The sequence below is a fragment of the Pipistrellus kuhlii genome, unplaced genomic scaffold, assembly GCF_014108245.1.
Source record: "Pipistrellus kuhlii isolate mPipKuh1 unplaced genomic scaffold, mPipKuh1.p scaffold_m20_p_3, whole genome shotgun sequence".
In the NCBI taxonomy this organism is placed as follows: domain Eukaryota; kingdom Metazoa; phylum Chordata; class Mammalia; order Chiroptera; family Vespertilionidae; genus Pipistrellus; species Pipistrellus kuhlii.
The window spans coordinates 67897679-67918878 of record NW_023425529.1 but is presented as its reverse complement, the minus strand read 5'-3'; the positions used below and the strand labels follow the sequence as shown (position 1 = coordinate 67918878).

The 21200-nt window shown below is 40.5% G+C and overlaps 1 protein-coding gene and 1 long non-coding RNA gene across 2 annotated transcripts in view; both read right to left on the bottom strand.

Annotated features, from left to right (window-relative positions):
* The window catches only part of ACSS3 (acyl-CoA synthetase short chain family member 3), a 158604-nt gene extending 138623 nt beyond the window's left edge, over positions 1-19981 (bottom strand). Inside the window, exon 1 of the mRNA XM_036456557.2 lies at positions 19405-19981. Coding sequence (XP_036312450.1) covers positions 19405-19712 — 308 coding nt within the window. The 5' untranslated portion in view covers positions 19713-19981. The remainder of the gene's footprint in view (positions 1-19404) is intronic.
* Positions 14895-17271, bottom strand: LOC118729209. The gene is made up of 2 exons (XR_004991150.2): positions 17133-17271; positions 14895-15191 (listed from the first exon to the last, which is right to left on the bottom strand). It is a non-coding gene; the product is annotated as an uncharacterized LOC118729209 (long non-coding RNA).
* Positions 19982-21200: the final 1219 nt, after the last annotated feature.

Sequence of the window (21200 nt, the reverse complement as noted above, 5' to 3'; positions counted from 1 at the left end):
AAAGGAAAATTTTAGAGAAAAGTAGGAAGAAATTTTAAAAGATATATATGAAGAAACCAGGACTCTAAAAGGGGTCAGCAAATTACAGATACATGACAAATCTGGTCCCCTATGTACGTAAGAAACATTCTATGGGCCCTAAGTGGTTTGACTCAGTGGATAGAGAGTCAGCCTGCAGACTGAAGGGTCCCAGGTTCGATTCCGGTCAAGGGCATGTACCTTGGTTGCAGGCACATCCCCAGTAGGGAGTGTGCAGGAGGCAGCTGATGGATGTTTCTCTCTCATCGGTGTTCCTAACTCTCTATCCCTCTTCTTTTCCCTTTCTTTCTGTAAAAAAATCAATAAAGTATATTTTTTTTAAAAAAGAAAAAGAAAAGTTCTATGGAAACACAGTCACACTCAATTGTTTACATATTGTCTGTGGCTGCTACAACAGTAGAATTGAGAGGCTGCAATGGAACCTATTAGATCATAAAGCCAAAATTATTTACTATTTGGCCACTTAAAAACTTTAGCAAATAAGGACTGCCCAATAGAAATTTCTGTGATCATGGAAATGTTCTCTATTTCCACACTTAATAGGGTAGCCACAAGCTACAGATGGCTGGCTAAATGTAAGTTTAAATTAATTGAAAGTAAATACAATTTGAAATTTAGCTCCTCAATCACACTAGCCACCTTTCAAGTGTTCAATAGCCACATTTGACTAATGTGACTGCAGAACTCAATTTTAAATTTTATTTAATTCTCACTGACTTAAATTTAAATTTCAATAGCCACATACTGGACAGTGAGTGCAATTTAAGGAATTTCGAAGACACAAAGGTGGTCTACAGAGTCAAATACTAAAGAGAGATGAATTAAGGTAAGGACTCAAGTCAATCCATTGAGTTAAGCAACAAATAGGTATCAATGATCTTTGGGAGAGCAATTGGGATAGAGCAATGAGGACTAGCCCCTCCTTGCAGTGGACGCAGAAGTATAAGGGAGAGGAGGACCTGGAGAATAGATAACACAGCCAAGAAGTTAGGATAGAAAGAGGAGTGTGGCTCAATGGTTGGAGGTAGTCCCATGCAACAATAGGCCACCAATCCAATTCTGCCCAGGATTTTTGATTGATCCCCAAATAAAGGGCGTGCCAATAGATGTTTCTCTCTCACATAGATCTTTTTCTTTCTCCCTCTCTCTGTTTCTAAAATCAATATAAACAATATTTTTAAAAAGAAAGAAAGAGAAGGAAGATGCTCTGAATTCTCTTTAGCTTGTACAAATCTTTCAACTGCTCTATTAAAAGGATGAAAAGTGTAGGTAGCTAACGGGAGACGGGTGGTAAATTAATGAGAACATTATTTGTTTCTTCCATGGCAATGACAATTGAGACAAGTGCCAAAGTAAGGCAAAGTTCAGGTTCTGTTTTGGAAGTACAGGTTCATGAGTGCTGCTGAAACAAGAGATGTGTATGTGGGGTGAGAGCATAACATGAGCTAAGGCATGAAAGATCAGTGCGAGCTTTGTCTTCTAAGCCTTGAATGCCTTGTTAAGGGCAGGCCATGGAAGGATTTTGAGCAGGGGAATGTCTTGCTCAGACATAGACTTCAGGTCAGACTTGAGAGACATCTGAGAGGCAAATGAGGAAATGGAATCAATAACTATTGAGAAGCCTCGGATGTAATGGTAAGTAAGGACATGGTGGGGGAGAGTACTATTGTAGAAACAAATCAAATCAAAAGGAACTAGAAGTAGGAGGAAGGATGCTGTCAAAGGAAATGGAAGGGTTTTTTTGTTTTGTTTTGTTTTTTCATCTCTGAGTGCCAAATATATGTTCTCCTTAAGGGAAATTTCAAATAAGAAAAAAAAATAGTTTTAAAGTAGGAGGGCTAGCTAACATTTTTTAATCACCAATAATGTGCCAGATTCTGAGTTTTGTTATTCACATACATCAAATCGTTCAATTTCCTCACCATCCCTTGAAGAAAACAATGTTACTCCCATTTTACATATAAGAAATGAAGCTCAGCATAGTCAAGTAACTTCCCGGAATTATACAACATACACATGGCAGACTGGAACCTAGTGCTAACTAACTCCAAGAGAAATGTAATGAATCTCTGATTTTATATGACGGTGGGCTTTTTGAGTAATTCTTGTACTTTCACTAGACACTAGATCCTGTGGCCAGATACCATGAGCTACCTCATTAAAGGCACACAACAAATGGTCAATAATTATTTTTAAATAGGTGTCTTCAGATGTGAATGAATGTGAATGGAAGTAGTACTCTTCTGACACATTAACACAAATAAGAAAAAGTCTCATGAGGTAAATGCTCAGCAGAAACAATGACTAGCTCAAAACAGAGAAGGCTTTAAGCATTTTTTAGAGGGCATCCTATTGCCTTAGCCACACAGTGACATCCCATCTAAATGAGACACTTGGCCTTCAGCAGTATCAACTGACTGTTCCAGGAAACCCTCCAAATTGGGAAATTGCCTACTTGGGCAGCATTATAACCTTATGGTAATTTAACCACTAGGGATATTGTTTTTGAGAAAGTACTTGGAAAGCACCTATCACTATAGGACCAATTATTTTAACAGAAACCTAAACACAAAGAGAGAGACTTCTGTAGCCCTATTGATCCTGCATCCATGAATACACACACTCAGCACTGGCCCCATCCCACCAGCTCTGGCCACCGATTGCCCCATCTGGACATGAAAGGACAGCCGGGACACCTGCGCCGGGGCCAGATCATCTCGGATTAAAACTGCGTCAACTGCCAAGGGTGAGGCACGCAGCCAACAGGAACAAGAATGGAAAGAAAGGCTTTCAAGAAATCAATCCCTGTCATCTGAACTGGATCCACTGTCAATGAAGAGAGAAGGCATAAATGAATAATCTTAAAGATCCTCCGGCTGTGAGTCAGGCTTGACAGTTAAATCCCAAACAGAAGGTGGGGACACCCTTTTGCCTTGTTTTATTTTTATTCTAGAGAGAATGCAGGAAACGGAGAAATGAAGGAAAAGGAAATAAGACTTGGTTTATTACAAGAAAAGAAAAAGATAAAATTGCCGAGACCGGTTTGGCTCAATGGATAGAGCGTTGGCTTGGGGACTGAAGGGTCCCGGGTTCGATTCCAGTCAAGGGCATGTACCTTGGTTGCGGGCATATCCCCAGTAGGGAGTGTGCAGGAGGCAGTTGGTCAATGACTCTCTCTCATCGATGTTTCTAACTCTCTATCTCTCTCCCTTTCTCTCTGTACAAAATCAATAAAATATATTTTTAAAAAAAAGAAAAAGATAAAATTGTAATTAAATTAATAATAAAGGTCAATGTAAAAGATAAGCTCAAAACACCTTTAAAATTCAAAGCATAAATTTATTAACATTTAAATATAATCCTAAAGGCATATAAACTTAAAAGTACATTTTCAAGGAAAGTAAACTTCATTGGACAGCCCTTTTCAAGAGAGCACTTAACACACTCTTAGGGGCAGTAGTCCTCAAGAATGAATTAAAAAATAAGTCATGATAAGGAAACAAACTTCAAATCAGTGCAGATTCTCAGAAAACCACACCTACAGACCAGGATGCACACAGAGGCCCAAGAAAGTAACCTGCAAACCTCAAAGCTATCCAGAGCACCAGGAGGGGGCAGAGACGAGGCACATTCTCCATTATCAACGAGTATTTGTTGGAGAGAAGAGGAGATGCATGTCTCTCAGCACTTAATACTGATGACAGTAATAATGAAGTGATGGAGAAAGGACAAAAATACAAAGGCAACGGGGAGAGAGGAGAAGAGATTGCAGCCTAGCACCATGCAGGGAGGAGGAAGCCAACTTTCTGACATGGTGTTATCTCACACTGGTCAAGGAGGAAAGGAAAGAAGAGAGGGGAGAAATGTGTCAAGACTGAAACTAACATGTTCTAAACCTTAGGACTGTAGGACTGCGTGTTTTTCTGTTTCCACATTGTATCGTTGCCTTACCTGTCCTTTTATTTCTCTTTAAGGCCGTAACTCATGCATGATGGCACACTTCGTTCTGATGAAACTCCTGCGGCAGACAGCCCCAGAAGGCCAACACCCCATTCATTAACTCATTCTGCACAACACAGCTCCTGTCCACAGAGAGGTGTGTAATGCAAGCTCTTATTAAAGAGGAGGAACACCATCAATCATTTTAGAATATCGAAGAAGAAATTGTTCTTCTCATTGAGCCTTTTAAATGCTTCAGAGATTATTTCTATAAAGACTATGCAATTGGGGAAAATACAAAGGGAGCATCAATTTTGTTTTATTGCTTAAATAAAAAAATCTGAAGCCAACATGACACAATTTTGAGATTTTACAGAGCCTAGTATTCAGTGTCTACTAAACTATTACCTTTATTTATTCTCTAAATATTTCGTAAGGAAAAAGGCTCTGGGACCTTATTCACAACATTAACTGATCTTTTCTGAGAAAAATTTGACAATGTACCGTATTTTCTGGCGTATAAGACGACCCCCTAATTTTACAGTTAAAACAGGTTTAGGCCTATATTCACTGTAAAGACTACCCCCCACTTCCGAGGCAACACCAGTTCTTTTTTTAATAGACTGCCTCTCTGATTCTGGCCAATCTGAGCAGGCTTTTTACTAGAACACAGTGTCGTCTTATACGCCGGAAAATACGGTACATCAGAAAGTATTGATATATAAATTCCTTTGACTCAGAAATCTAACAATTCTTCAGTAGAAAGGAAGAAAAGAAAGAGAGAGGAAGAGACAGACAGTGAGAGAGAAATCTTTGGAATTCTGTCCAAAGATGCAAGTATATCTGCCTATTCATAATGGCAAAAAAAAAGGGAAACCACTTAAATATCAACATAATGGGATTGTGAAATAAATTTACATTTATAACCAAACAGTAAGTTAAAATATTCTGCATACATTGAAAATAATGAAATAGAATAGAGGAATGAAAAAAATCACAACTTACTATAACTGAAAAAAGGAGACAACAAGTAGTATGGGTAATATAATTATATTTTTTGTAAGAAGAAACATAGAGCCCAGACTGACAAACATGCATAGATTATAGTTTTCAAAACGACAAACATGTACACATGCAAAAATATGAGAGCAATCAAAAAATGGTAAATCTCAACAAGGGTTGTAGTCTAGTGAACTGTATTGCCAATATCAAGTTTGGTTTTGATAAGGACCTATGGTTATATAAGACGTTACCGTTGGGGGAAGCTGAGTGATGAGTACAAAGGACTTCTCTGTACTACTTTTGAAACTTCTGTGAGTCTTTAATTATTCCAAAATAAAAATTTTAAAAGAAAGAAATGAAAGATTGAATGGAAATATACTGAGATACAAACTGGGAATATATTTAGATATTGAACTATAGCTGATTTTCCCATCATTTTTGGCTTTTCTAAGTTTAAATAAAATGTAAAGTAATACTTCTTTGTGAAACATAAGAAAACATAAACCTAAATTTCAATCAGAATTATTTTTGAATAAAGAAATATCAATGAAAAGTAATTAGTCAAGTCCTAACCGGTTTGGTTCAGTGGCTAGAGTGTCTGCCTGCGAACTGAAGGGTTCTACCAGCTTCAATACCAGTTAAGGGCATATCCCCAGTGTGGGGTGTGCAGGAGACAGCTGATTGATGTTTCTCTTTCATTCTATGTTTCTAACTCTCTATCCTTCTCCCTTCCTCTCTGTAAAAAAAAATCAATAAAATACATTTTTTTTAAAAACAAGTAATTAGTCAAACCTAGGTCTCAAACCATATCTTCATAAACCTCTGAATACACTATATCTTTCATCCGACTTCCAACCTTCACGTCTCACCAAAACAGCCTGACACACAGAAACAAACATAGCATAGACATACCTACAAAGATAAACCTAACATAACTAACTAGATATTATTGAGCATAAATTAAAATGTTAAGGCAAGTAGACAAAAAAAATTTATTCTGATTTTTTTCCTAGCCTTATCCTCAAAATAATCCGAGAACTATGTCACAAACTACATCTTTGTTCTCTTTGACAACTACCCCACTATCTACACATTCGTAAATAGACAATTGTCCATTAACATTCAATAATTTGAAACTTGAATACATTGAAGCCTGCTCAAATATCCAGAAGTTCATTATCTAGCTAATATTAACCAAGCCCATCAGTTCCTTTTATTCTCTTTTTGTTTCTTACTTGTCTTTTTCTCATCTAAGAGACAAATGAGAGGCTACACAAAGGGATAAAATTAAACTCGGCGTCTTTTACTAGTATCTGTTAAAGTATTCATTAGTTAGAGAACGGCTGCTATTCACCAACTAAATGGTCCATACCACTCATGATTACTCTGCTTTTATTAAACAGGCAAATGAAAACTGTTATTAAAAGCAGAAACACTTTTTTTCCTTTGATATATGACATTGTTCTTCAAAGTTATACACTATATAGACTCTCATTCAATGCCTGGATTAGTGCCTGGCTCACAGAAGACATTTAATAAACCTTTCTCTGAATGAACAAGAGAAAGAAGGAAAGAATACATGAGGGAACAAATGAGTTAATGAATGAATAAATTTTAAAACCAAAAAACCTTTTATAACAGGTCAACAAATAGATATGCATGTATTGACTTTAATCTGTAACACTGGTATTATGAGGACAAAACAAGATTAATTAGAGAGGAAATACGACACAATTAGAAGATTATGCACTCCGAAGTCTAACAGATCTGTTTTTTCATGCCAAATCTGCCACCTGCATGCCAAGTGAACACGAACAAGTTACTTAACCTTCCGTAAATTCTTCTTTAAGAAAGTAAGTTCTTGCCCTGGCCAGTGTGGATCAGTTGGTTAGAGTATTGTCCATGCACCAAAAGGTCCATGCACATACCCAGGTTTGGGGTTCGATCCCCAGTCAGGGTGCTTACTAGAGGCAACTGATTGATATTTCTCTCACACATTCATTTCTCTCTTTTTCTTTTTCTCTCTCTCTGCCCCTCTGCCTTCCTTTCTCTCTAAATCAATAAAAACATATCCTCAGAGGATTAAAAATAAAATAAAAAATTTAAAGGAATTATGTTCTTGAAAAGTTTAAAAAACTATGTTAAAGGATATTATTGTAGTTATTATTATCATATGTTTTGTCTCCTATAACACCTTACACACACTCACACACACATATGCACACACACACAATACATATAAAGTATGATCATCCTTTAGAATTTAAGAGATTTTAATGCAACTGTATTATTACTTCCATACAATCTTGGAGCCAGCAGTCCAGGACTGTGAGAGGGATGTCTGACTGTCGGTTTAGGCCCAATCTCACAGGGATGCCTGAGGAATCGGGCCTAAACCAGCAGTCCGACATCCCCCAAGAGAGGAAGGGAGATGGATAGAGTTAGAAACATCAATGAGAGAGAAACATTGATCAGTTTTTCAAATAATTAGATACTTTGGGAGAAAAACTTCCTGATTAAAGGTATTTTTATTAATTATAAATTTTATATTAAATTTTTATATTAACATGAACATTAATCCTTTTATAACTTAAATTAAAATACAATTATTATCAAATTAGATCTGCTAAGCCTATAATTACAATCATATGTCAAACAGCTCTTAAACTATTTAAAGAATGGTTATAGCCGAAACCAGTTTGGCTCAGTGGTAGAGCGTCGGTCTGCGGACTGAAAGGTCCCGGGTTTGATTCTGGTCAAGGGCATGTACATTGGTTGCGGGCACATCCCCGGTGGGGGGTGTGCAAGAGGCAGCTGGTGAATGTTTCTCTCTCATCGATGTTTCTTACTCTCTATTCCTCTCTCTTCCTCTCTGTAAAAAATTAATAAAATATATATTTTTTAAAAAGAATGTTTATAGTAGACATATGTACAAGATCTTGAACAATCAGGGCCCAATATTTTAAACTGACAATAAAATCAGCTGTATATATACATTTTTTTAAATTCAAGCTTTCATCAGAATAAAATCAGATTTTGTTCCAAATAACGTAAATGTTAGAGTGTTGTCATTTTTGGCAGTTCCATAAAATGTGTCCTAAAAGAAGTAATATTTTTATTATCTGATTGCTAACCCATTTTTCTCTTTTTCATTGAAGAACAGTTTGCATATCCCTATATATAAAAGCCAAGCAACCAGAGCTACGAAAGCATCGGAACAGTCACTATGACTCACAATGTGGTGGCCAACTGGTCCGATCAGGGCTCCAATTGACCCCCAACCTACCATTGCCCCTCCCCCTGGCCAACCATGGTCCCACCCCACAGCCAGCACTTCCCGCAATAAGCCCCCATCGGGGAGGGCCAGCAGCCCCACCTGTGCATGAATTCATGCACCAGACCTTTAGTAATATTATATTAGTTTCAGGTGTGAAAAATAATGATTTAATATTGGTATAATTGCTAAATCATCACCACAATAAGTCTAGTTACTATCCATCATCATACCTCCTTATAATTTTCTTTCCTGTGATGATTTACTCTCTTAGCAACTTCCAAATATGATCATCATGTTATATATTACATTCCCATGGCTAATTATTTTATAACTAGAAGTTTGAACCTTTTGACCCCTTCAGCTAATTCACCCAACCCAGATCCCTTTCTTCCCTTCTGGCAATCACCAATCAGTTCTCTATATCTGTAAACTTGTTTGGGGTGTGTGTGTGTGTGTGTGTGTGTGTGTGTGTGTGTTTGCTTTGGTTCATTTTTTAGATCCAACATACAAGTGAAGTCATATGGTATTTGTCTTCCTTTTAACACTTTTATTCACCAATTTTAACTTGGTCATTAAAATTTGATATATTTGGTTAACATATGTACTACATAATAACAATCTAGTAACATAATATTGATCCAGCTCTTAAATCTGAAATACTTAAGAGTCTGATATGTGCCAAAGAGACAACTTTCCCAATCTATACTCACATGGGTACTTGGTATATCACAGAAGTAAAGTATTTCCCTCCTTGCAATATAAGTTTCTTTGGCTTGATGACTAAGAAACCTATGCCAATGTAAAATATTCTCTACTACAACTTAAATATAAATGAGCTAAAGAGGAGCAAAGGCATCCAATTGCCTTGTAATAAAACTTAGAGCCATGAAGAGAATTTCCAACTCTTTGATGCTTTCATTCATGGGTCATTTTGGGTTCTGGTAGGATGGATAATTCAAGTGATATCTAGATGCAATTTATGTATTTATCCATCTCAATCAAGATTAAAAGATGGATAAAAAAGGTTAATCTGAATGTAGACCTATGAACCAGGAGGTCAGGGTTTGATTCCTGGTCAGGGCACATGCCTGGGTTGTGGGATCAATCTCCAGTAGGGGGCATGCAGGAGATAGCTGATCGATGATTCTCTCTCATCATTGATGTTTCTATCTCTTTCTCCCTCTCCCTTCCTCTCTGAAATCAGTAAAAATATTTTTTTTAACCCTTTGCACTCCGCTGTCCCCTCTCAGGGGACATCGGAATTCTAGCACATCACTTGGATGTCCCCTCTCAGGGGGGACATTGCAGTTTATTAGTGATTACGGGGAATTGAGTTAATTCAACGCACATTTCCGCCGCAAAGTAGCGTCAAGTAGCTGGTAGCCAATGTCCAGAATGGTTCGGAGTGCAAAGGGAAAAAAGGTTAATCTGCATATGTTAAAGTTTTTATACACAATTATGTTCATTCCACTATGGAGATAACAGAGGTGACTGAGACCTGATCCCTGCCCTTCCATGACCTCTTGGTGATTTGATAAATTACTGGTAAAACCTAAGCATTGTAGAATGTGAGCATTTACAGTGAATGTATAGTGACAAAAGGAGATAAATATTGAGCATTCTTTGCCAAAGTAGCTTAAAGGGAAATAAGATTCAAGGTGATGTGCTTTTTAAGAAAGAGGTATTTGTCAAGAAGACATGTGCAAGTTGACTCTGGGAAAACAATGAAGATATATCCCTGTAAAATGAGAGGAGAGTGGAAGACACATCTATAATAATAAAAGCATAATATGATAATTAGACCAGACAGGTGAATGACCTTCCTGACTTCTTTCAGAATGAAGCTGGGGCAACAGGGGTTAGGGGTAGTCAGGCAGGAATACAGAGTGGTTAGGGCAATCAAGTAGGCAGCAAATGGTTAGGGGCAATCAGGCAAGCAGGCAGAGGCAGTGAGGGGTGATCAGGCAGGCATGCAAGCAGTTAGGGGCAATCAGGCAGGCAGGTGAGAGGTTAGGGGAGATGAAGCAGGCAGGCAAGTGGTTAGGGATGATCAGGTAGGCAGGCAAGAGAGTGGTTAGGAGCCAGCAGTCCAGGTTTTCTTTTTTTTTTTTCTTTTTTTTTCTTTTTTAATATATTTTATTGATTTTTTACAAAGAGGAAGGGGGAGAGATAGAGAGCTAGAAACGTCAATGAGAGAGAAACATCGACCAGCTGCCTCTTGCACACCCCCTACTGGGGATGTGCCCGCAACCAATGTACATGCCCTTGACCGGAATCAAACCTGGGACCTTTCAGTCTGCAGACCGACACTCTACCACTGAGCCAAACGGGCTTCGGCAGCAGTCCAGGTTTTCGAGAGGGATGTCTCACTGCCAGTTTAGGTCCAATCTTAAGGGATGCCTGCAGGATTGGGCCTAAACTGGCAGTCCGACATCCCCCAAGAGAGAAAGGGAGATGGATAGAGAGCTAGAAACATCAACGAGAGAAACATTGATCAGCTGCCTCCTGCACACCCCCTACTGGGGATGTGCCCGCAACCAAGGTACATGCCCTTGACCAGAATAAAACCTGGGACCCTTCAGTTTGCAGGCCTAGGCTCCATCCACTGAGCCAAACTGGTTAGGACCAACAGAGCATTTTTACTAGAGGAGAATAATATTATTTTCTACTGTCCAGGAAATATTTCTAAAGTAGGTAACAATTAGTATAGAGCCTTCCTCCCCTCCCCTCCCCTTTGGGACTATTTTACATATTTTAAATATTTTATGTATAAAATATAGTTCCCCCCCCAAAAAAACAAAAAAAAAAAAACATAAGCATCTCATTCTATATTTAATAGTGATATTTCCCAATGTTACAAAGATGTAGATTTAGATTCTTAAAGTTGCTTTTAGTGGTTTCAATGGAGAAAGGATAAGAAAAGAAAGAAAAACTAAAATTAACTGAGACTATTGTTATAGCACAATATAATGTAGTACTTAGAATCTAGATATTAAATTCAAGCTACCTGAGTTGATATCTTAGATCTGCTACTCAATAGTTTTTTTTGTTTGCAACCAATGTACATGCCCTTGACTGGAATCGAACCTGGGACCCCTCAGTCTGCAGACCGACGCTCTACCACTAAGCCAAACCGGTTTCAGCAGATCTGCTATTCAATAGTTTTATAGGCTTAGGCAAGTAGCCTAAAGTCTTTGCATCTCTATTTTTACTCCCATTACATGAGAATAAAAATTGACAGGGTTGCCGAAACCGGTTTGGCTCAGTGGTAGAGCATAGGTCTGTGGACTGAAAGATCCCAGGTTCGATTCCGGTCAAGGGCATGTACATTGCTTGCGGGCACATCCCCGATGGGGGATGTGCAGGAGGCAGCTGGTCGATGTTTTCCTCTCATCAATATTTCTAGTTCTCTATCCCTCTCCCTTCCTCTCTGTAAAAAATCAGTAAAATATATATTTTTTTAAATTGACAGGATTGTTATAAATATTAAATAAATTAAAGCATTTAGCACTGTACCTGGCTCATAGCATGAATACAACTAAAGCTTAGCTGTTTTAACTATATGCTAGACACTACTTCTGTACATTAGCACTCTTACTCATTTTAAATACCCTATACAGTTGTTATTTCTTCTCAATCAATAAGGATGGGCTAGATTCGCTACAATAACCGTAAACTTTCTGTAACTCGTAAAGAATAAATGTTTATTTCTCATTTACGCTTCACTGCAGTTTCAAGCGGACTCCCAAAGCACTGTCATCTATGCATTTCTGCTCAGCAATCCAGACTACTGCTATGCTACATGTGCTTCCACAATGACTGTGACAGACCAGAGGGCACAAAGCTTTGAAACACTGACACGCCTTACTCCTCTAACGGCCATAGCTAAGCTAATCACATAACCACGCTGACATGGGGAGATTCTCTCTTCTCCTGCGCTCAAAAGTAGAGGAGAACAGATATTGCTGAACAATAATACCCATTGCAGCCTGGATTTTACAATCCTTTATATGATAGTTTGAGGCGAGGTGCAGTTCAAAGAGTGGAGACAACATTTTAACCACAAATCAGAATCAGATTGTTTTCTCCACAAATAACAATCCTCAACTTTTCCCTTCACTCACCAAAATAGGCTCTCTGATAAATTTCCATTGGTGACAGTGGCAAACTTCATTCAGCCTTGATTAAGGGGTGAGTTGGGAGGAAGGCTGAATCAGGGCATTTGTGGTTTAGAAAAGCACTTAACTCTCAATTGAGAATCAATGAAGCTCTATAAAAATAAGAAAAAGTGTAGAGAAAGCAAAGTGAGATTAGTGCAAAAGTAGACTTTTCTAAGCTCCAATACTTTCACTCAGTTATTTAGCTAATTTAATAAAAGAGTAACATGCAAATTAACTGTCACTTTGCTGTAAAAATGGCCGTGCCCACAGCCAATGAGGGAAGGGACAAGGCCTGCAGAGGAGGGCAGTTGGGAGGGACCAGGCTTGCAGGGAAGGGCAGTTGGGGGGACCTGGCCTTCAGGGGAGGGCGTTTAGAGGTGACCGGGCTAGCAAGGGAGGGCAGTTAGGGGTTACCTGGGCCAGCAAGGGAGGGCAGTTGGAGACAACCAAGCGTATAGGAGAGGGCAGTTAGGGGTAATTGGGCCAGCAGGAGAGCAGTTAGGCATTGATCAGGCTGGCAGGGGAATGGTTAGGGGCAATCAGGCAGGCAGACGAGCAGTTTGGAGCCAGCAGTCCTGTACTGTGAGGGATGTCCAACTGCCCATGTAGGCCCAATCCTACCTGGACATCCCTCGAGGGGTCCCAGATTGGAGAGGGTGCAGGCTGGACTAAGAGACACACCCCCATTCCCTGTGCACGAATTTTGTTCACCTGGCCTCTCTCCAGTCCTATATAATAAAAGGCTAATATGCAAATTGTACCCTCAACTGGAAGTTCAACCAGGAGTTTGACCAGGTGTCAGGACTGGCCAAACACCCTCGATCTCTCTCCAGGCCATGCAGGAATTTGTGTACCAGGCCTCTAGTAGTCAATAATACTGATTTTATGTTGCTTTAGCTACTAATTTTTTTTTAAATCAATCTATCATACTAAATTTTTTTTTGCAAATATCTATATTGGTCATATCCACAGTAGATACTTAGCATTCTTTCTTTTTTTTTTTAATCTTCCCAAGTTTATTTTACTCAATTGATTTATTCATTTAGGAGAGAAATCTTAAAAGATTATACTTGGGAAACGTTGTTATTCTTCAAAACCTAAGGAGAAGGTGTGCCTATTGTTCAGAATTAGTCTTAAGTCAAACACCTACAAGACTAGTTGCTCTTCTCCCATTTAGAGCAATTTGTTTTTTAAATTAGTAAAATTCACTATTTAATACTTAAAAGTCATAAATGAAACACTAACTTAAAATTTGAAAGATTTTTTTTTAGCCATCCTAAGACTGTCAACTGGACTATTTAAAACTCAAAACTTCAACTTCAACTTCCCTAGATATAATAGTACCTCTCCTTGTTATACACTGTCTCTTACATCAGTTAGCCACAATGCCAGTGAAAGCAAATATAATTAAACCTTTTATAACAAATTCTCTATACATAGTTTAAAGAATTTGAGTTCCACATTCAGATATGCTTCCTAAAACCATAATTTTAAGGAGTTATTACAACATATATATGTTTATATATATATTTTATATATACAATACACATATATTTTATATATTTTATATATATATATATATATATATATATATATATATATATATATATATATATATATATAAAACCACAAAGATGTCTTGGTTTCCCACATATTTCTCTTGCAAATGTAACACCACAATGAAAAGTAATGCTCTCCATGAAGTTGCTGCTTTTTGCTTATGAAAGTGGAATTTTATTTATTTATTCATTTTTTAAGGAGGAAGAGGAGAAGGAGAGGGAGCAAATGACTCAAACCACTGGATTTCTATCTCAATGACAGTATGTGGCATGAACAAAGGAAAAGTAAGCCACCTTCCAGGAGGTGCTCAGAGCTTGGCTTTCCCCCACACCTGCTAGTGGACTGGTAGCAGCTGCTTGAATTTCCATTGTCCATTGATGATGCCCTCTGCCAGGCAATCCACCCTTGCTTATGTAATTGCAGCATTCCTGCAGTTCGCTCTGTTCTGTCCTGAAGGCTCAGTTGCAGGACACACTGAGAAAAGTAGATACAGCACAGCACCAAGCTGCTGACCTTCAGAAACAAAGTGAGGCCCATCTTATACAACTGGCTTTTTTATGAGTACTGTATTTCCAACGGGCCATTTTCATGCTGACCCTGTGTCTTCTAAAAATGTTTATATTTAGAAAAAAATGTTATATTTAAGTTTAGGTATACCTATACTGTATACTGTACACAATATTATGAATAAAATCATTTCCTTTAGAGTTTGTCAAAAGGGGGCAAATTTTTCATTCTTAGATAAAAGTCTGACCTTCAAAAGAATTAAATATTAAATTCTGAAACACATAAAGGGAATTTCAGAGAATCTTAATAAGGCTTTAAAAAAGACTGAATTTCCTTAACAGTTGAATGTGCCTAACTAACTGCCAAAGAACCAAAATTGAGTAGGGGAATTAAATTACTTTCTGATTATATAAAATTCACATTATACTTTCCTTATTTGTTTTCCTTTTAAACAATGTCAAACTCATAGAAAAGTCCCAAGTACAAGATAAAGACGTTTTCCCCTCTGAACAACTTACTGACCTGTTGCCTGACAACCTTAAAAAAACTGAACAAATATTATTTCATCCCTTTCCCACTCCCTAGTTCCCTGTCCATCTCACAATCAAATGTTTAGCTATCTAGCTGAATAGTCTATAAAAGGAGCATATAGATCTGCTCTTCATTCCATCTTTTAAACTTCCATCTTGTTTCTTTCATTCTAGTATCTAAAGAAAAATATAATAATAAGCCACAAAGTTCAACTTGCAAAAACAGGGAGCCCCGCTGATGAGGAATAGTTTCAAATAAGCAAGATTCCCTTTATTCCTGTTTCAAAGATTTTTTTTCACTTCTGCCTTTAAACGGGTTCCTCCTAAGTGGGGCAGAGGAGAAAAGTACAGAGAGTGAGGAAACTATCTTTCAGGCAACCTAGGCACCTTCACTTGCTGTCATCCTATCCCCCTTCCCTCGGTCACTGCCAAATAGATCCACGTGTTTACCTACCATCAGTTCCCTCTGAAATGCATTGTTCGGGCTTTAACCTTCATCTCTCCATTGATATCACATTATTAAAAGTCACTGATGAGTTCCGAGTCAAAACTGACCTTTCAGTCCTCAAAAGCCTCAAAAGATCTCTAGAGTCCATGACCTCTATGGACTTCCCTGCTTTTACCTCTCCTCTTTCTCATACTCCATGACACAAAAATACCCTACTCTTGCTTCTATTTCTTTAAACAAGTCCCAACCATTCCACAGTTTTTTTTCTTCCTCCTTTTTGTCTCCCTACACTCAACATCCACCAGGCTTTAACTCTCATCTCTTTGCAACTTATAGTCAAAACCATAATTCTACATTAATTCCCTCTCACATTTTCAAACTATCATCTTTAATTCTGCAACCAATTCCTCCACTTGGACTTTTGACTCATATTCTTGCAGTCACCACAACTTCTTTTCTTCCCTGCACCCTAGCCAGCCAGTCACTATGTCTAATTTTGCCTGGAACAGCAGCTACTCAGTTCCAGCCAAGTGTTACCACAGAAGAATGCTGACCCACTGCTGACAGATGGTCCACTTTTTGTTTTCTTTTCAGGAGAAGTCCAAAATGTGACTTGTTAAAGGAAACTTAAATTTTAGATGAGATCTTCCAATGTTTAAATACTGATAATTTTTATAAACAAACAAAAAAACACCCAGCATCTGGATCAAACAAAACCTTTCTGCAGTCTGTCCGATTGTGACTGGTAGCCTGCAGAATGAATGCAAACTCCTTAGCATGCTGAGTCTTCTTAAACCATCCTGAAACTACCTTCTGAATTCCATTACCAGTACTTCAAAATAACCACTACAAGCCAACTGTTTTGTAATACTATATATACTCCAAGCACACTTTGTTCTTTCATATCTCCATGCCTTTGCCATGTTTGTTCCCCACATTAAAGAAAAAAAAAAAGTTTTTCTTTTTTCCTAAGTCCCACTTTATGATCAGTTCAAAAGCTACCATTACTCTGAAAACTTCCTGAACCACATTAGTTTATGAGACTATCTCTCCCATAGTCTAGAAACATGAATACCTAGTACTGTGTGCCAGGCACTGTCCTGGACATTTCATAAGTTCCCTCCCCCACATACAATCCTAAGAAATTGATACTAACATCATGAAAATACTGAAGATAGTTCAAGGTAAGTGGCAGAGCAGGGGTTGTAACTACACAGAAACTCCATTTCTTTAACGTGGTCCTTTCTCCTTTGGACTTTTCTCTGTCTGTCAGAGTCCACTCCCTTCCTTAATCATTAAGTCCTTAGGACTTCAGATTGTGTTCATTATCAATGTGTCTTAAGAACAAAACCTCAGGTCTGTTGACCACAAAACAGAGTTTCCTTCACAGTAAAGATATAGCATCTAGTCTTCATTGAGTTTCAGTCCCAGGCCCATGAAAGCAGAAAGACTCTCCCCTATCTGGCCCACCACCTCAGGAAACCAGGCAGAACAGAGCTCTGGCTGACATCAGCACCTGATACAAAGATCATCTCCTCCCTTTCCTGATCCCAACCCATCAGAAGAACCCAGGATCCCAACTCCTTTAACCTCCACAATTAATGACTTCCCCCTATCTCACCCATGCCCTGGAAGCCACTGGGAAGCCAGACTTTTGAAAGTTAGTTTACCTGAGACTCCAAGCTTGGCACCATTTTCTCAACTAATACTTTCTTGGCTGCAAACTCCTCATGTGTTTGATTGCACTTAAATGTGCCCAAATAGACCCATTTAGTCTGGTAGCAGGGTTGAACTAACAGCTGTCTTGTTCCAGTGCAAAAAGAGTAGGACACTCATGTTTTAAACATGTCGTATGGCATGTGTTATGTGGGAGGAAAAAAATGTTCAAATCCTTAGCACGACTTCTAAGACCACTCAAAATATGTTCTCTTCTTCCATTTCTTGATAATTTTCCTGTCATTCCTTAAGCTTCAGCCATAATGGCCTGCTTTCAGTTTATAGAACTTACTGAGCTACCGTACAATTCAAGACCTTTGCAAATGCTGTTTTCATTGTCTGGAATGATCTTCCGAACCTCTTCTCACTTCTAATCCTTATTATTCATTTTGAACCCATTTTAAAGATTTCCTCAAGATTCTATTCTTTCCAGTAGTGTTTGACTGAATAGTATTGTTAGAATAATATTTGACTAAATAACATCATTCAGTTGTTATCCTTTCTCCTCCATGTATACTTGGCCACTGCCTTATGTTTGGCCATCGTTTTTAGTTTGGACTAGCCCAGTGACTTCTTGAGTTCTTTGCACAGTGTATTGGAAGAGATAGTCACATAAGTCATTTCAGTACCATACTTGATGACAGACATGTGGGCAGAGAACTTTGAGAACACACCCTTGGGAGAGGAAATAATCTGTGTTTTTTCTAAGAAACACTACGAGGGTTTCCTGCTCCTAAAATAATTGTGGTATGAGAGTGCAAAATATTATACATATTCTTCCTTTAACATTTACAGGGCCTATTTCATTCAAGCTGTGGTCTTACTTCTTTATTTAATTAATCTTTATATTACTTCTACATATATATATATATACAATATATATATATATTGTATATATATATATATGAAAACTGAAGCACAGAAAGATTAAGTAACATGCCTGTGAACACACAACCAGTAACTGCAAAAGCCAGGACTCCAGCCCAATATTCTGGTTCCAGCTCTCAATCATCATGATTCCCAAAAACCAGGGGCCATATATTACTCATTGGTGTATGCCTAGTACTTGGGTCATTGCCAGGCATGTAAAGAGGATGAGTCAAACACTGCTGTCAAAATAAGAAGTGGGAGGGGAAAGGCCCTCAGATTCTCAAGGGAAAACCATGCCAACATTTTCAAACAGGACAGGGCAGGGGAGGGTGGCAACACAGATCAGCTCTGGTCCATCTACCCTTCCCCGCTCCAAGTTCCCTGCCTTCAACAGGGGACGTTTGTCAGATGCAAACCTGACCATCTCACTGCTGGGAACTCGGGAGTGGGAAAGCTTCTTGCAGTGCTTCTAAAACTTTCTCAGGAAACATTGCTCCCTGATGGCTGGCAGATGAGAGCGAGCAACCACAGTCATACCTGTGAAGCGCGTGTCCCAAAAAGTAGCCACAACTCTGAGTTCTTTCTCACGGACTGTGTCTCACCCTTACTGTTCTAGCAAGTTGCTGTCATGGATCTCTGACTGTTGTAATATAAAAAGTGTTTCTAGCTACTTATAATTGCTGCTCTAGAAGAAAAGCCTTTGCTCCTACCGTGGTTTCTAGCACCACTGTGTGCATTCTTTCTGGGCATTCTCATACTCCGGCTTCTACACAGAACAGGGCCTTGGAGCTCCTTACCATGACATATAAAAACCCTTCCGGGCCCAGCCATGATGGACAGCCCCTCTCCCACCTCTCCGGTTAAAACACAATCAGAAACAATCAAATTCCAACCGGATTTCCAGCTCCCGGTCTCAAAGACTTAGGTACTTGAGTACTTTGAGAAGACACACTCACCCACCCCAACCCTACTTGGGTGTGAACTTACTGAAGTCTTTCCTCTATCCCCTTCTTCCCCAAGGCCTCTGGGCCATATTTCCCTGGTTTAATAGAGTGCTTGCATTTGTTTACAGGGCTTCTTCCCACGTTGGGCTGTGCTGTTCCTGGAGACAGGCCCTCGATTTCATCAGTTTAACATCCCAGGGCCGCGCAGAGCCCTGCAATCCAGGTACATCAGCCTACGGGAAACTGGGCTCCCGACTTCCTCAAGAGAAGGCAAGAAAAGCTGTGAAACTGAACTGAAACACACACTGACATCTGCAGTCTCCATTCCCATTCCCCATGGAACCCCGGGCTCCCTCGCGAGCAGGGGGCGTCGAGGCCGGGGACGGGGAGGGCGGGCGGAGGGGTCACTCACCAGCTGGTGGAAGGGTGCCTGTTCTCCAGCGTCTTGGTCCAGGGCCTGTACCAGCTGATCTGCTCCGCGGCTTTGCCCCAGAACCGCTCGGGGTCGGCCACCGAGGCCGCGAAGTGGGTCCGGTACTCGCCGCCGCCGCCCACGGACAGAGCGCGGCAGCCGCGGCCCCCGAGCGCGCCCCGCGGGCCCGGGGCCACGTAGGCCCTGCGGGCCGGGCCGGCTCCCCTGGCCTGGGGGGGCCCGGGCAGGGGGCCCCCGAGCCCCCCGGCGCCCGTGACTTTCCGGCACTGCAGCCAGGACGGCTTCATCGCCGCCAGCGGCCCCCCACCGCCTGCAGGACCTGCGATCGGCGGCCCCCGGAGCGCACCCCTCGGGCGGCGGTTGGGTTGGGGTGCAGGAGGCTTCCAGGGGCGCGCGGGCAGCAGGCGGGAGGCGGGCGCTAATTGCGGGGCGAGTCGCAGCCTCGGAGTTTGGAAGTCACACTAGAGTCGCCGGGAAAAACCGACCTGGAGCCGCAGAGGAAGCAACAGGCTGGAGTTGGGGGAGAGGGAGGCAGGAGGGGGGAGGGGGAGGCGTCCCATTGCTCTGCACGCGGTGAGGGAGGTCCTGCAAGAAATCCAACCGATCCGTGCACTGCCCACCTCGAGGTCCCCAGGAAGAGCGCCCTCAAGCTGCAGCACGGCCTCCCTTCCCTCACACACAGCCCCGGGGTGAAGCCTACGGGCCCATCTCACTCAGTTCTCAGGCAAAAGCGAGTGTGATCACCTCCCCGGGCAAATCTCTGGAGAGCCAGCTGGGGGTGAAGGCGGCCTGGCCCTTGGGCCTCAGCGGATGCCAGCACCCCGGGGTGTGCGGCGAGGCCCCTGAAGTGTGCGTTTAATTGATGTGTAGTTTCAACTCAACTCAACCCCTGCTTATTAAAAACACCAGCGGCTCCGGGGCAAAGACTGCTCCAGGATTTCCTGGCAGCTGAGGGAGGAGGAGGAGTGGTGAGAGGTTTTGTGGTCAGAATTGGGAAATGCTTTCTGGGGATCAAAGACTGGCCCCTGGGTAGATAACCCCATGAGATAAGGGCTTCACTTGCTGGCTGGCTGGACTTCCCAACCGACTAGAAGCAAAAGAAAAGAATGGACTTGTTACATTTCCTCCCTAACAATTTGTCTCTTTGGAGTTTCTGTGGGCCTTTTATTGATTGGGCGAAGGGGGGGGGGGGGGGGGGGTGCGGGGCGGGGAATGAAGATGTGAGGAAAGAAGAAGCTGAAGACAATTAAAAGAGAAAGGCGATAAGAATTAGTATCTGGGTTCACCATTCTTCAAGCTCCTTTCCTGTTTTATTTTTTCACATGTTAGTGAAATTCATGTGCGATCTCATTTGCCTTAGGAGTTTGCCAAGCAAGTTCCATTTTGGAGTGGTAATATTTTCTGTTTTAAATGAAAGATGTGCATTTCCAAATCTGAGGTGAGAAATAGTGGAATGCCCTGGCCCTAGGAAGGATTGTAAACCTGAGAAGTTGTAAACAGATTATTCTGCAGGAAAAGATAAGGGTTAAGCAGAACAGAGATAAATCTATTGCAAAGCACACAAACAAGAATCTCTAGCCACCTGGGCTATTTCCTTTCAGCTGAGAAAGAAGGCACTAGACTTCCCTGACTCCTGCAGAGTGCTTTATTCCTTCTATTGGCCTCAAATCAAAATGATTTCCAATAATGAAGACATTTGTCACCATTTGAATCAAAGCTATTTAACCTCCTGGCTCCCTTCTTTCCTCTGCTCAGTTGCTTAATGCTGCTCTCTG